The 17,248-nt window shown below is 37.7% G+C and overlaps 1 protein-coding gene across 1 annotated transcript; it reads left to right on the plus strand.

The window, feature by feature from the left end:
* Positions 1 to 1,497: 1,497 nt before the first annotated feature.
* On the plus strand, positions 1,498 to 1,919 carry LOC110892493 (leucine-rich repeat extensin-like protein 6). The gene is made up of 2 exons (XM_022139655.1): positions 1,498 to 1,603; positions 1,681 to 1,919. The coding sequence occupies exons 1-2, from the start codon at positions 1,498 to 1,500 to the stop codon at positions 1,917 to 1,919; spliced, it is 345 nt and encodes a 114-aa protein (XP_021995347.1).
* Positions 1,920 to 17,248: the final 15,329 nt, after the last annotated feature.

Below are 17,248 nucleotides of genomic sequence, written 5' to 3' on the forward strand. Positions count from 1 at the left end.
TAAACCCACATGTTGCGGATAACTCCTTTGTGAGTTCTATAAGTGGTGAGTCGGTTAATCACGACCAGCTTCCAACCGGCCCCAATTGTATGACAAACATATAAATCGGTATACAATCTTATCTTTAAATAATTGTCCCAAGTTATAAATGATTTGTGCCATGTGCACTTAAATCAATTTTCATAAATGTTTTCAAAAGAGTCAGTTGTTTTTGTTAAAGACTGATTGACAGGTACCTCTCGTAATAGGCTGGAGCTATTAGGTGTCATAGAGGATCTTGCAAATCCATAAGATACCTGAAGTCTGTTGTTTTTGTTTCTTTGTACTTTTATGATCCGCATGTGGATCTTATTACATTCCAGTCTGTATATTCTTAAACTCGAACACTCAGACATTTTGGTTTGTAATAGTTTATTCACCAAACCTTCCGCTGTGCTATTGTGTGTATTGACAATGATGATATCAACTACGTCACGATACTCCCCGCCGGGCCCACCGGTAATATGTGGAAATATCGGGGTGTGACAAATTGGTATCAGAGCCAACATTGAGTGAATTAAACACTAACCTTTTGTGTTTAATCTCAATGACACAATAAGCACATTCCTTAGACTCTCGAGTCTAGGAAAATGACCTAGGATTTATTCTTAACTTTCCTATGCTCTTTATACTTTATTTTGTTTTGTTTTACTTGTTTTGACAGGAGAAATCAGCTGCAATGCCGCCAAAAGTTAGGGGAAAAGGAAAGGGTCCCATGCGAGGGGGACCATCAGCAGGACCATCACATCGACGCACCCCATCTGCGTCATTTTCCAGTTCCGACTCTCACAATCTGTGGGGTCACTCTTACGAGCCAGTGAGACATTCTATCTCGTTGAGCTCCTCACCTTCATTCCATCCATCATTCGGGTCGCCTGTCCCAGACGAGCCCCAGCATTTGCACCATTCTCAACACTCCCATCACTCCAATGAATCTCACCAATCCTACCATTCGTTGCACTCTCATTCCTTCCATCATTGGGATTCTAACTACTCGCCGGCACAGTTTAATCCGAATGATTATGTTAACGACTTTTTGGGCTACAACCCTTTGGGCCCATCGGACCATTTTCTCAGGAAATGGAGATGGACGACGACTCAGACCCGGAGATGTAGACCGGAACACCGGGCCACCCAATTAGCATTTCAAGCGGTTCCCCATTTCAGGGATCACCGTACCGTGGGCCCGATTCATTTCAAGAGAGGATGGCCACTTATGATTGGTACTTTACTCCTTCGTACCATAGCTCTCCAGCTTAACCTCCTTTGATTGAGCCCTAGCTTCAAGCAGTTTCACCTCCACCACTTCCTGTTGAGGAGCCGCCTCAACAGCCACCTCAGCCACCTCCCGAGCCTCCGAGGCGAAGGAGGAACGCATGTATATCCGTGCGAGGAGGACCTCGTTTTAGTTCTCCTTAAGGTTCGAGTTCTTATCCTCCTATTCCCGGGGACCCCCAAATGGGTGGACCCTCGAACGCGGTGCCAGAGAACGATCCTCCGCCAGCTTCTTATGCACCACCGCCACCGCCTATGGGTTTCGACAACCCGATCCCGACTTACCCAGGTTCTTCTGGGTACAATCCTTTTGAAAACCATCGGGATATCCATCGGATTATGGAACTCATGATCCGTGCCTTACAGCTGCAGAATACCATCATCTTTACCCTTCTTCTTACCCTCCAGTTTATCCAACTGGATACTCGGTGCAGGGTTATCAGTATCCGCCTTACCAGCAACCTCCTCCTCCCCAGCAGCAGCAGCAAACTCAGGAGATCCTAGAAAGGTTAGATAGGGTTGAGCATGAGGCAAACAAAACCAAGAAGCAACATAGTAGCTTTATGAAGGGCCTTGCAAACCTTATTAAAGGCAAGAAGAAGTAGGAAATTGTTTAATTTTTCTTGTATTTCTTTTAATCAAGTCCCTTCGAGGACATTATTTTATTTTCAGTACCAAGTCACTGCGTAGACTTATTTCCTATTTCTGTAGCCCCTGCGTGGGCATTGTTATGTTTCAAGTCCCGTTTAGGGCATCTCTGTACTAGTTTCTTGGTTTAATGAAGTTTATCTTTGGTTTTTAAATATGTATTTTATTACATCATTTTATATCATTTCTATTTTTTTAAATTGATCTGCCAAAGAAATTCTTAGAGGTATAACCTAGCCAAAATATTAATTGGCTATGATGGTACAACCTTTTTAAGACAATAAATCACTGTTAACATCTGAAAACATGTTAACATTCCTAGCTGTGCGGTACGAGAAACCACACAAGCTTCCAAAATGTACTTGGATTTTCCAAGTCACTTATGTATAGCCTGAATGATCAATGCGAATCATGGCTAATAAACATCAATATGATGTGTACACCAAAACATCCATTAGAGATGTATGCTTATAATCAAAGGTGTGATAATGACAATGATAGTTTTTAAACTTCTTGTCAAAAAGGCGATGAACTTTGTTCGACCCTTAAAAGATCACTGATCCGAGAGATCGCTGGTTATATTTTAAATCGTCCCTGTGACAAGCTTTCTGAGCTGTTTAAATGTCCTTCGAGACGAGTCTAGTGTTAAATAAAATGTCTTTCACGACATCGACAGTTATGAATTATAATTCCCCTGTCTAATAAATATAAAGAATATTATATTCTATTGATTATTTAATCAGTACTTTAAATGGTCTAAATGGTTTAATAATACCATGACCCACTGATCATCAATGCGATGATACATTATATAATTTAAATATCATCATTTTTTGATATAGTATTCAAAAATGGCTGGCTCGGATGAAGCAAACAGTCATCCTACAGAAGGCAACAACACCAGGATTAATATCACTAGTGCCGAACTGCAAGCAATGATCACCGCGGCAGTTACTCAGGCAGTGGATGCTAAATTTAAAGAGCCCAGTATCATTCGGTCTCAAACTCATTCAAGATCTCATTCCCAACCTCATACTCATAAGAAAAGTGAGTCTCAGCACTCATCTAATCATGGAAGTGAGCCAAAGAGGCAGATTGTCCTCGAACCGACTCCCAGATACACCAAGGGTTGTACCTATAAGTACTTTGTCTTCTGTAAACCGAGGGATTTTACAGGATAAAAGGGGGCAATTGATTGTATGAAATGGTTGGACGAAATGGAGACAGTAATAGACATCAGCTGATGTGCTAAGGAGGATATAGTGAAGTTTGTATCACAATCTTTCAAGGGCGATGCCCTCACTTGGTGGAAAGCATTGGTGTAAGCCACTGAGAAGGTTCCTTTGTACAATTTTTCATGGAACAAATTTGTTGATTTGGTTAAGGACACCTATTGCCCTCAGCACGAAGTCGAGCGGATAGAGACTGATTTCCTCACTTTAGTGATGAAAGATCTGGATTGTAGATCCTATGTGACTAGCTTCAATTCAATGTCAAGGCTTGTGCCATATTTAGTCACTCCTGAGCCCAAACGCATTGCGCGTTTCATCGGTGGTTTGGCCTCGGAAGTAAAAGGGAATGTTAAGGACTCTAAACCAACCACTTATAGATCTGCTATGGATCTATCTTTGTCCCTCACTCTGGATGTCGTGGGGAGTAGGGCGAAGAAGGTTACCGATGAAAGGAAAAGGAAAAGAAAGGAAGACAAGTGTAGGAACGTTCTCTGACCCAATTGAGTCAATCAGAAGAGCCTTTCCTGATTTGAGCGGCGGAAACAAACAAATCAAGTTCAATTAAGCAAGTGTTCACCTTTAAACTGTTGATTCTATTGATACTGATGACGTTTACAGCCCTGAAAACACTTCGGCAGCACTTTGTGGCTCACCGGAAGAAAACACACACACTAACCTCTATCATTTCGCTTCAAAGGACAAGCTATATATAGTTGTCCTGATTTCGCTCTTACATACATGACCCTATGAGCGAAATCAAACATATTCAATCATGAGCGAAATCAATTCCATAACCCTATGAGCGAAATCAAGGTTAAGGGGTTTCGGGCGAAATCAGAGTTAAGGGTTTCGCTCCAATGACCACAGGTCATTTGAGCGAAATCATCTTTACATGAATTCTTGATTCTCGTGCCGTGAACTAACCTATTCTACTCTAGACTCGATACAAGACGAAGTCGACAGATGCGTGCACCAACAGACTCCCCCTCAGATGTTGACGAGTCGCACGTGTCGAGTCTTTGACAATGTAGTGACTTTGCATCTTCAGTCTTGATCAGCCTTTGAGCTTCTCTTTGAAAAATTTGACGCTGTAAACATCTTCAAACTCTATCTCTTCTCTTTCTCTTTTATCACCAACAAACTTCTTCTCTTAGATGTTGACATCTTTTAAATTCATCATCATCAACATGCACTCCCCCTCAACTGTTGACTCATCCTGTATAAAACTTCTACCACAAACATAAGTTTTATGATAAACATTTAAGCATATAGACACCATTTATAACTATCACAAACCAACACACTCTCCCAAACCATCTATTCATCATGTTTAGCACTTGGAATTTTGAAAATCAGCTTTTCAATATCAGTCGTCGAAAATCTTTTTGAATTTTTCAAATTATATCCTAAAACACACCGAAAATCTTTTTGGAATTTTGTGAAATAACCAAAATGAAATGCAGTAAAGAAATATTTACAGACAATCTTTTTGTGAGTTTGTGTAAGAGGATCATATCAGTTTATGAGACAAATCACCAACACCGTTAAGCTTCATTTCATTTTAAGTTCTAAACAATTCACCTAGATTGTCAGTATATTTGTCCACTTAAATTTTCACACAAAGTTCAACTGATCTGAGATATGTAATTAATGTTTTAAGCTCTTGAACTTATCCGTGTGTCCCACTACTTGAATATACTCCCGTATCCCAATATTCAGTCTTACAGGTGAGTATACCACAGCTGATATCTGTTCAGGGATTAATTGCGAGGGCCGTGAGAGTTCAGGTCGATACTTCCGTATACGCAAAGAGATGATGGCTTCGACTTTTCGGTGTGTCCCCTTTAGAGAATCTTTTGTTTACAAAAGTAACAACTATCAATTTTATTGTTTCATCAGCTTGCTGAGGGCATAGCTATGTTTCAAGCTATTTGCGGAAAGCATTATCCAGGGACTAGGTCAGTACTTCTATGCAGCAGAAGTCCCGGGATAATACCCCAGATATCACTGAGCATAAAGACCTAGTATCTCAGAATAAGGGACCTTTCAAACAAGATTTCAGGGGTTACCTATATATTCAAGAAGATGTTAACCCACAGAACAAGCAAGTTTTAATTTTTAGGTTTATATCTCGTCACAATCTACTAAATGTGTAAAAACCTACCGACACATCCGCAGTGAGATTGTTTATCACATTTTATCTTTACATTTCTTTAGCATGTTGTGACAGTCCACTGATGTACTATCATTTCCTCTTTTTCACAACAAAACTCATTTTTGAATTTTATCATGTTTTTGGCTTTTTCAAATTTTCTAATGTTTTTGGATTTTCTGAAAATTTTTCTACTCCCCCTAAAATGCAAACACATTAACGAAAATTAAAAACAGACTGTACAGAAATATGACAATCGATATCAAAACGCATCAATTCGCCAGTCACTTGGTATAAACAATCAGAACTCCCCCTATCAACAAACTATTTTCCCATTTAGATTTCAAAACACTTAAGTTTGTTTTAATCAAAATGGTTTTTCCGGAAAATAAGTTTGGTTGATTTTACCATTTGTAAGTATATCAATACTAGGTTCAGGGATGTGGTTCATCATCTTGTCTCTCAATCACTTGTTGGAAAATGCAAGTACAAATTAATGTCCTTGATTTACCATATGCGCAAGTTATGCACAATCAAATCTTCTAACCATTTGTAGACAAACACAAACAAACCTTTTTACCATTTGTTTGATTGACATTACCATAGTAAATTCCTCAAAAAAGATGCTGATTCCTGATCCACGATTACAAACTTGGGATCTCCGGCAAGTCAGGTTTTTTAGTCAAAGAAAATATCCACCCAAGCCTGACCAGCCTTGGGTGTTACCGAGTTACCATCACTCGGTTTCTTACTTCCTCTCTTCTTCTCATAAAATTCTTTAACCCCTTTGACTTTTCGGTCAATCATCTTATCAAATATATGTTTTACCTTGGGGTTAAAGACCTTCTCAGCATCAAAATCCTGTTTGTCATTATAAAATTGGTTAGAAATTTCAACTTTACCAATTTTCTTGTAATAATTTTCAGCCCGAAGTGATGGAAAATCCTCACCATTCACAATCGGAACTGATTTTTCATCTTTTAAAATAGCTTCACTTTTTGAAACAAACTGTGGCTCATCTGACTTTGTGGAGTCAGATTCATTGCTAGAAGATAGCTCCTCTGATTTTGACCTATCAGAATCATCGCTAGAGCTTTCAACAGCTTTCTTAACAACCCATTTCTGGTTGTCAGATTTAGCTCTCTTCTTGTAAAACTTGTTTGAACATTCACCAATTTCAAATGTAGAATTTTTAAACAATTTGGTTCTATCAATTGGTGGTTCAAACTCAACCACTTTCTCTTTGAGTTTACGAGATACTCCCTGTTTTGATTGTATTGCCTTAGAACAATCTCTGGCAATATGTCCAACAGTGTTGCATTGGAAACAGGTTCTCGTATCTTTCTTCTGCTCAGCCATCTTCTTCATTTCATCTTGCTTCTTTGCAAGAAACTCATTGTTTGACTGCCTCCAGAAATCTTTCTTTTCTTCTTCGTCTGCTGACGTACTTGAAACAAATGTCATTTTGGATTTAAAATCACAAACATATTTTTCATTTTTCTGTTTTTTTGTTGGAGTAAAACCAAGACCTTTCTTTTTGAAATTACCATTATGGTTAGATTTCTTTTGAAAACCTGAACCAGAACTGTAACCTTTTTTCTTGTTTAATCTTTGTTGTACTCTTGATATGTATTTTTTAGGTTTTTCATTAAGATGTAAATCTTTTATTTCAGAAATATTAATTTCTATTAGTTTAAAAACCCTTTTAATCATTTCAGTTTTGACACCTCTTATTGGAAATTCCTCATCAGAATATAATTTGTCAGAATCATTTAAAGTGTAAGCAACTTTAAACGGTTCATCATCCAAATTAGATTTTGATAACAGGAATTCTTTGTCATAAACTATTTTGCCCTGTTTTTCTGTTTGACTCGGAGTGCTTGACTCAGACTTTAACTCTATCACAGACTCCGACTTTGACTTCTCTGTGTCATCGTTATCTAACACATGATCCACCACTATCTTCATCAATTGAGATTGTTGATCAGTGTCAGACGATGTATAAACGACATCAATGTTTTCTGGCAAATTGATAGACGACTCCGACTCCTACTGCAAATTTGTTGCCTTTTTGACTCTTTCATCATTTGGATTTCTAGCCAAATATCCATTTTCCAGAGGGGGTGCACACTTGTTGTAACTGACACCTTGTTTCTTACCAAATGTCGTCTCTCCAGTGCCTTTCTTCTTTTTAGTCTTTTTCACTAGAGTCTTTTCTTCAATCTTTTCTTCTGAGACTTTCTTTTCTTCAGTTACATCATTGTCCTCAAATGCCTTTAAGCTTTCAGCTGTCGGATAAATCCTATCAATAACATAAGACGAACATGAGTAACTTTTCAACAAACGATTAACTCTTTCAGTTTCAATCCTTTGAAGTTCCAGTTTTTGTTCAAGAGCAGCACACTTCTCGATATAATTGTTCACAACTTTTTGCTTAACCATGAATGCTCCCTGAAGTGTTTTCATTGCTGTAGCCTGCTCTTCACTTGTGTTGTTGTACATATTCATTGCCCTGTTCAACACATCATATGATTCTTTCAGTCTGTTCATGTTGTGGATCAATGAACTGTTCTGTTTCATTACAACTTCACAATTTTCACAAGTTATTGGTCTCTTTTTTCGCAATAGCTTCTTCATTAATCTCGAACTTTGGAACTTCTTTCACTTTTCTTCTCACCACCGAGACTGTTTCATCGTCACTACTAACCGGTGTCTTTACCTTTTTCTTTTTCTTCTTTGCCTTCTCATCTTCACTATCGCTTTCTTCCATCATCTTTAGATGTTTTGCCATTTTTCTAGCATAATACTCAGTATCATCATCACTTTCTTCTTCAATTCTTGCAACAAAAGCTTTATGAGCTGTATGTGATGTGGCTTGATCAGGAATATAATCATCCCAAGTGAAATTCTCCCAGTTAAAATCCTCGGGTAGCTTTTCATCATCTTGATCGATCAAACAAGCTTTTCCATCAGCTGAGACATATTTATCCCATTTGAATGGCTTCTTTTCATCCTGATTAACCACACAAGCTCTCTTTCCAGAATCTTCAATTATGTGTCTTCCATGTGTAGTTTGTGCTTGATGTTGATGCTGTTGAGATGGTTGTTGAGCAACTTGATGGTAGATGGCGTTTCGGTAGTAATCATTGTTGTTGTTGAAAGGATTCTGAGCTCCACTTGCTTCACGGTTGGTGCACTCCCTCTTAAAGTGACCTTTCTCCCTGCAACGAAAACAAGTGACTTTAGATTTGTCAAAACCTAAAGTAGAAACATTAGCCTCACGAAGATCATCTCTCCCCGTGATCTGCTTGAATTTCTCAGCTCTCCTTAACACGCTTGCCAAACACCATTTTATGTCCATCAGTTCCATCTCTTCAGCATCTATCTGGTCGTAATCTTCCTTTGTTAGCATTGGATTCCCGATACGACCTACAACAAAACAACTGTAAGATTCTAAAATCATTCCCAATAAAGACATGTGGTTTTTAGCAACTTCCTCAGAATAATCTTGATCATTTTCAAGATTTAAAATAATATTGCACTGAAGTTTTCTCCCATTTTTTGTTGTTGAAATGTTTGGATCAAAAGATGGAAATGATGAGAAACTTGTATTGCTGCTTGATCCTTTTGATGAACTTCCGGTTGAATTTTTGGCATTGTACGTAGTTTCTATTTTTGGAGATAAATTTGTAGGCTTCTCATTCACCCCTGCCTTGTAGTACAACCCAATATCCTGTTCACCATCGAAATCTTTCATTCGAACAATCTTTCTTTGTTCCATTTCCTGAGCTTCCAATTTCTCAATGAATTTGCTCAAGGTTAACGTGCTAAAACCCTTTTTGTTCCTGAGCATCATCAGATATGTTCCCCAAGTTTCATGTGGTAACGCATCTGCAAGTTTTTCAATCAACTCTTCATTGTCTTTGTTGATGCTTAACCTCTTCATGTTCACCAACAAGTTGCAATATCTCTCAATGATTTGATTTGTACTCTCGTTTTTCAGTCCTCTAAACAAATCAAACTCCTTTTTTAGAAGTGACTTCTTATTCTTCACCATCTCCTGACTACCAACAAACTTTGAACGCAATGCTTTCCAAATTGAATACGAACACCCGTTGTGTTGCAGCAAGACCATAATATCTTCCTTCACAGCTTGTTGTAGCAGACGTAACATCATTTTCTCATTCTTATATTTTTTCTTGTCATCGGCACTCATATCTTTGATCGCAACTTCCTCTTCATCATCATTTAACGGTCTCACATATTTCGTTTCAACACTCTCCCAAGCGTCTAGGTAGTTAGCTTGTACCCAATTTTCGAAACGACCTTCCCAACCTTTATATTCTTCTATGTTCATGAGTTTGGGCGGTTTTTGCATTGTTCCTGTTTCATTTTCGAGCATTATGTTCTGTGCAATAGTGATCGGGGTAATCGGAGTAGCGAATGCGTTGTAAAATTCCTCGTCCATTTTTCAGATTTTAAAAATTTCACAACTGTCCTTTTGAGCGAAATCAATACTATATGTGGGATGACTGTTTGAACGAAATCACCAAATGTCACAAAAGCGAAATCACCAAGTGTCACAAAAACGAAATCACCAAGCGTCACAAAAGCGAAAACACTAAGTGTCACAAAAGAGAAATCACCAAGTCTTCAGGAGCGAAATTACTTTGTAACTATGAGCGAAATTACCACTGTCCACTAAGGCGAAATTACTTTGTAACTATGAGCGAAATTACCGCTGTCCACTAAGGCGAAATCAGCGATGATGTCATGTTATACGAACTTGTTTAGAGCGAAATCACAATTTTGACAAGTTATACTTGGAATTATCTGATGAAACTTTCAATGCTTTGTTAGTTACTAATTCCAAGTAATGTGTGTAAAAATCAGATCAATTCGATCATATTTCCTCGGTCAATTTGCAAAAATCAGTGAAGAAAGGGTAGAAATTTCAGTGAACCTAGACCTATATACATAAGCGAACCTTTACAATCTAGTGTTTCTAGGTTATTTTGTCATGACTGATCTATCCAATACTAAGACATGATGGAAGACGTAGTCGACAGACGTAAGTGCACTAACAAACTCCCCCTTGGATGTTGACGGAGTCTTCGAGTCTTCACAAATGTCAATCTACAGTCTTTATCAGTTTTCAATCTTCCTTTGAAATATCTGTCATTTCAAGAATTCTTGTTCTCTTTCTTCATCATCAAGAAACTCCTCTCTCTCGAATGTTGACACGATGTCTTCAGACTCCCCCTCTCAAACAGCTGGGATCGTAGTCTGAAACTGTAGGATCGATTGGTGACCCGAATGAGTCGTTCAGAGGTGTTTTCGTCAAGTACAGGTGCGGAAAACAAGTAAATGACGTAGGAATAGCTTGTATATCACTTTAAACTCCTTTTCTATTGATTTGACGACGAGTACAACCTATTTTCGATCCGGCAGCACTTCGGTACGAAAATCAGGAACCGTTACAAATGAACTCGCTCTAAGGGTATATATAAGCTACTGGGATCGCTTATTGGACATGCCCAATAAGCGATCCAAGCTGACATATAAGCGACCCACAATCTTGACACATAAGCGGCCCAAGATAGTGCCTTATCAGCGGTTCACACATCTAATGACCATATAAGCGATCCAAAATCCTAAAACCTATACAGACTTCCATTTTCTCGTATATCGAGCCCTATGCTATACAATATAGTATAAGACTTGATCCTAGACACCTAGACGGAATCAACAAATGTAGTGCACCAACAGACTCCCCCTCAGATGTTGATGGAGTCGCCAACACACTTTGACTGTAAACTTGTGTTTTCTCATCTGCAGTCTAGATCAGTCTCTGGGCTTTCTCTTCTTTCAATCTACAGACTTCCCCTCTCGATTTACTGGCATTCTTTTGTTCTTCAGTAACATCTTCAGGATCTTTGTCTGGCATTCAAACACTCTAATTCTCTTGATCAGCTCTCTTGATTCCTTAAGTTCATCAGCATCATCAGTTTGTCATGATCTTCAGAATCAGAATCTGATCTTCACAGACTTTTAGACTCAAATATCCTGGCTCTATCAAAAATCTTTAGCTTTAATTTCTGAGATCGAAACCTGGCTACCTGCACAATCTTAACCCAGAAATAAATTTTCTAATTTTATCGCATATCAGATACCTCTGCACCAACATATGACTCCCTTCAAAACAATCTATGATGAACCACTTGAAGAAGGCTAGATTTAACGAAAACAGTTAGATTTACACAAACACTCCCCCTCAAATACTGTTCATCATGTTTAGCATTCGGAATTTTGAAAATCAGTTTTCCAACATCAGTTGTCGAAAATCTTTTTGTCTTTTTCAAAATTTATACTAAAACACACTAAAATCTTTTTGGATTTTTCAAAGTAAAGAAATGAAAAGAATGAAATATTTACAAACAATATTTTTTGTGAGCTCGTGCAAGAGGATCATATCAGTTTATCAGACAAATCATCAACACCATTAAGCTTGATTTCATTTTAAGCTTTAAACAATTTACCTAGATTGTCAGTATGTTTGTCCTCTTAAATTCTCAACACAAACTTCAATCGATTTGAGATACGATATTAATGTTTTAGAGACTTAAACTTAATTGTGTATCACTCCACTTGAATATACTCCTGTATCCAGATCCCAAATATTCAGTCTTACAGGTGAGTATACCACAACTGATATCTGTAAAGGGGTTAGTTGCGAAACCGTGAGAGCTCAGGTCAGAACTTCCGTTCAGCAGAGAGATGACGGCTCGACTTTTGGTGGGTCCCCTTTAGAGGATCTTTTTGCATTTCAACAGCAGCGACTATCAATTTTATTGTTTCATCAGCATGCTGAGGGCGGCGCTTTTTCAAGCATTTGCAGAAAGTATTATCCGGGGACTAGGTCAGTACTTCCATACAGCAGAAGTCCCAGGATAATACCCCAGATATCACTGAGTATAAAGACCTAGTATCTCAGAATACGGGACCTTTCAAACAAGATTTCGGGGGTTACCCATATATCCAAGAATAGTTACCCACGAATTAAGCAAGTTTGATTTAGGTTTATATCTCGTTTCAATTTACTAAAGGTGCGAAAATCTACTGACACATCCGTAGTAAGATTGTTTAACACTTTTTATCTTTACATTTCTTTAGCGTGCCGTGATAGTCCACTGATGTACTATCATTTCCTCTTTTTCGCAACAAAACTCATTTTTTGAATTTTATCATGTTTTTGTATTTTTCAAATTTTTCTAATGTTTTTGGATTTTCTGAAATTTCCCTACTCCCCCTAAAATGCAAACACATTTTAAAGAAAATTTTGAAAACTTCTAGATATATGACCCACTAGAAATATAAAAAACAACAACAAACTATACAGAAACGTGACAACTGACACTGAATCACATCAAATCTCCATTCACTAGGCATAAACAATCTGAACTCCCCCTTTCACAAATCATTTTCTCATTTAGATTTCAAAACACTTAAGTTTGTTTTAATCAAAATGATTTTTCCGGAAAAAGAATTTGTGTTGATAACAACCACTTGTAGGAGTATCAATTAAAAACGGGGATGTGGTTCATCATCTTGTCTATCTTTTGTCATGAATAGTAAATCAAGTACAAATTAATGTCCCTGATTTACCATTTGCATCTAAGAACCTTCTGTACCACTTGTAAATGTAAACACTTCAAAGTATACAAACATCTCAAAATTTAACCACAAATACCACCTGTGGGATCAAGATTACCACTTTTAGATACCCATACAACTACCACGTGTAGGAATATTACGTCTACATCACCATTATATCAATCAGAATGCCGATTCCTGCTTCGCAATTAACCACCTGGAAGCTCCGGCATAGTCCTTTTACCTGTAAAATCTTCCAAACATTAATCACAAACATTCAAACAAACATATCATAAACTAGAAAGATGCCGATTCCTGATCCACGATATAAACTTGGGATCTCCGGCGTAGTCCTTTTACCTGCAAAACATTCAAACATTAATCACAATCATTCAAACAAATACATCAAAAACTAGAATGATGCCGATTCCTGATCCACAATATAAACTTGGGATCTCCGGCATAGTCCTTTGACTATTCTGGGAAGCAAACTTTCCTCCAAGTCTTCTCAGACTTGAGGGCTTTCAACTCTTCAGCTGTAGGGTTGTATGTCGCCTTTTTAGTTGCGTAAAAATCTTTTACCCCTTTAGCTTTACCACTCAACATTTTCCCAAATATCTTCTTAACATTCCCGTTGAATGTTTTCTCGACATCAAATTCTTTTTCATCATCATAAAATTGATTTGAAATTTCAATTTTTCCAATTTTCTTTTTAACCTCCTCAAACTTCAATGATGGAAGAACATCATCATTTTCTGAACTTTTCTCCATAACTTGTAGCTCTTCTGGCTTTGTGGAACCAGATTCATCGCCGACTTTCACTTCATCCTTCTTCGCAACCCAGACCTGGTTGTCATTTCCTTGTCTTTTGTAAAATTTTGTTTTTTTCTTTGAACATTCTCCAACTTCATTTTTTGAATTTTTAAAAATTTTTGATTTCTCAGATTTTTCTTCAACTTTGTCTTTCATCTTCTGAGAAGCTCCCTGTTTTGCTTTGATATCTTTCGAACAATCCGATGCAATGTGACCAGCTTCATTGCATTTTAAACAGGTTTGAGCATTTCTCGGATGAAATACTCCAGTTCCATTCTTTCTCTTTTCAGCAAGAAACTCTTTGTTAGTTTGTCTCCAAAATGGTTTCTGCTGTTCATCTTCCGAGCTTCCACCTGTCACAAATTCAGATTTCATTTTAGAATGTTTTTCATTTTTATGATTTTCTTGTGGAACAAAACCTAAACCTTTCTTTTTGTAGGTATGATTTTGGTTAGGTTTCTTTTGAAAACCAGAACCAGAATTGTAACCTTTTTTCTTGTTTAAACGTTGTTGAACTCTAGAAGTATATTTTTTAGGTTTTTCAAACTTTTTCAAAACTTTTAACTCAGAAATATTAACCTCTATTAGTTTGAAAGTTTTGTTGATTAGATCCGTTTTAACACTGAAAATTGGAAACTCTTTGTTGTAATATAATTTGTCAGAACCATTCAAAGTATAAACAACTTCGAATGTTTCATCATCCAAATCTGCCTTTGATAACAAAAATTCTTTACTATAAGACCGTTTAACCGACAAATTTTGACTGTTGACTGACGACTTTGACCCTCCAGACTCAGACTTTGACTCTGTCTCCTCATCAGTGTCCAACACCTGATCGACCACCTTTTTTATTAATTCAGACTCATGATCAGTATCGGATGAGGTAAACGTCACATCAATGTTTTCTGGTAAGTCATCAGTTGTGTCGGTTTTAAGCTGTATATTGACTGCTTTTGCAAGTTGTTCCTCATTTGGTTTCCTAGGTGAATACCCATCCCAAATTGGAGGCGGACACTTGTTATAGCTAATGGTCGGTTTCTTACCACAATCTTTCTTTTCTTTCGGCTTCTCTGCTTGAAAAGCTTCCATACCTGCAACAGTTGGGTAAACACGATCAATAACATAATCAGAGGTAGAATAGCTCAACAATAACCTCCTAATCCTCTCATTTTCAATCTTTTCAGTTTCCAACTCTTGCTTCCATTTTGCACTTTCTTCAATGTAGAGATTTATAGCTTTTTGCTTCGACATTAAAGTTGCATTCATCATCGTCAGCGCCTGTTCTCTTTCTGTATTTGTCTTTTGAAGACCAGTTACTGTTTTGTTCAACACGTCGTACGATTCCTTCACATAATTGAGATTGAACAATAACTGCTCTTTCTTTTTCTCGTACTCAGCTATGATGTCGTCTTTTGCTGCACACTCTTTGCAGGCTTCCAAACACTTCTCACAGGGCTTGATGACTTCAACAATTTTTTCAACTTCAATCACCTTTTCTACTTCTTTCACAACCTCACCAATCTTCTCAGCTACATTTTCAGAATTCTGAACATCACTTTCAGATTCAGATTGTTGTTCTTTAGCAGCTTGTTTCTCTTTTAGCTTCTCCATTTTTTCTGCAAAATAAAAATGAAAACTTTCAGGAGACATATGAGATTTTGCAATATTTATATGTTTCTCTTCCTCATCATCACTGCTACTATGATCAGGTGATTGATTAAAATGTACAGACTTATCAGAATCACCATCTGATACATCAGAATCCGATGGTGTTTTGTCAAATACAACATCCTGTTCTTGCACAGTTTCATCTTGTACAATTTCATCTAAACTATCTGAAACATCCCCAGAGTGTTCTGAAAGTCTATCAGTACTATCTGAACTTTCATCAGATGACACAGATTTTTCATCTCCACTTAATACATTCTCTCCAATAGATCTCATCCAAGTAGCAAACAAATTTGGCTCTCGGACAATCTTTGCAATGAAAGCTTTAAAACCTCCCTTTTTATCTACAAACATATCCCAACTGAAACCTTCTGGTAGTTTCTCATCATCTTGATCGATAACTCGTTCTGCTGTAGCTTCAGATAATATGTAATCACTCCAGCTGAAATCTACAACACAAGCTCTTTTGGAATCTTCAATCTTTCTCCCATGAGCTGTCTGAGGTTCTTGGGATTGACCAACTTGTTGATAGATAGCTTTGCGGTAATAATCATCTTTCCCGAATGGATTCTGTGCTCCGCTAGCTTCTCTTCCTTTGCACTCCCGCTTGAAATGGCCCTTCTCCCTGCATCGAAAACAAGTAACTTTAGATTTATCAAAACCTAAAGTAGAAACATGTGCATCAAGAAAGTCATTTCTCCTGGTAATGGTTTTGAATTTCTCAGCTCTACGAAGAACACTTGCAAGACACCACTTGATATCCATAAGTTCCATCTCTTCGGCGTCTATTTGATCGTAATCCTCTTTGGTGAGCATAGGATTTCCGATCCGACCAGCAACAAGACCCTCATAAGATAACAGAACTGAACCCAGAAGTGCCATGTGATCTTTAGCAGTGTCTTCAGAGAAGCTTTGACCTTCTGGAAGGTTGAGAGCTATGTTGCACTGAATTATGTATCCATTTCCGATTTTTGTACTTTGAGACTGAAAACTTGTGTTAGTCTCTTTCGGATTCACACTCGGAAACGATGAAAACCCGCTGCTACTTTTGTTCGAACCTTGATCAGCTTTCTCAGATGAATCACCAGCACTGAAAGCGGTTTGAATTTTCGGACTTCTTTCAGTTTCAGAAACTGGAATACTACCTTTATAGTACATTTTAACATCTTGTTGACCACTAGGATTATTCATCCTCGCGATCTTTTGCTGTTCAAGATCCTGACTCTCAATTTTCTCAATAAACTGACCAATTGTAAGTTTGTCATAAACACCCGTTTTTTCAGTATCATCAAATACGTTCCCCACTCTTTGTGAGGTAACGCGTCAGCCAATTTATCAACCCATTCCTCACGACCTTTTTCAACTCCCAACATCGATAACGAACGCACTAAGTGGCAGTATCTCTCAATCAGCTTTTTAGTATCCTCTCCCGGCAAACTGCTAAACAAATCAAATTCCTTTTTAAGCAATGCCTTCTTGCTTTTGATCATACTTTCACTACCCTCGAATTTCACTTTAAGAGCATCCCAAATTGACTTCGCTGTTTTGTCGTGTTGTAGCAGAATGAATATATCTTCTTTAATCGCCTGCTGTAACAAACTGATCATCATTTTCTCTGCTCTGTACATTGCACGTTCCTGTTCTGAGAATTCAGATATCTGTTTAATGACTTGCAATTCTGTTCGAGGCAATGTGTACTTTTCCAATATGCATTCCCACGATCTGAGATGATTTGCCTGAACCCAGTTTTCAAAACGATCTTTCCACC

This window comes from Helianthus annuus, chromosome 2 (genome assembly GCF_002127325.2).
Source record: "Helianthus annuus cultivar XRQ/B chromosome 2, HanXRQr2.0-SUNRISE, whole genome shotgun sequence".
NCBI lineage: Eukaryota > Viridiplantae > Streptophyta > Magnoliopsida > Asterales > Asteraceae > Helianthus > Helianthus annuus.

Coding starts and splice junctions, on each gene's coding strand:
- LOC110892493 (XM_022139655.1), top strand. CDS start 1,498: ATGGGTGGACCCTCGAACGCGGTGCCAGAGAACGATCCTCCGCCAGCT. Junction 1,604..1,680: donor CCCGATCCCGACTTACCCAG/GTTCTTCTGGGT, acceptor CGTGCCTTACAG/CTGCAGAATACCATCATCTT.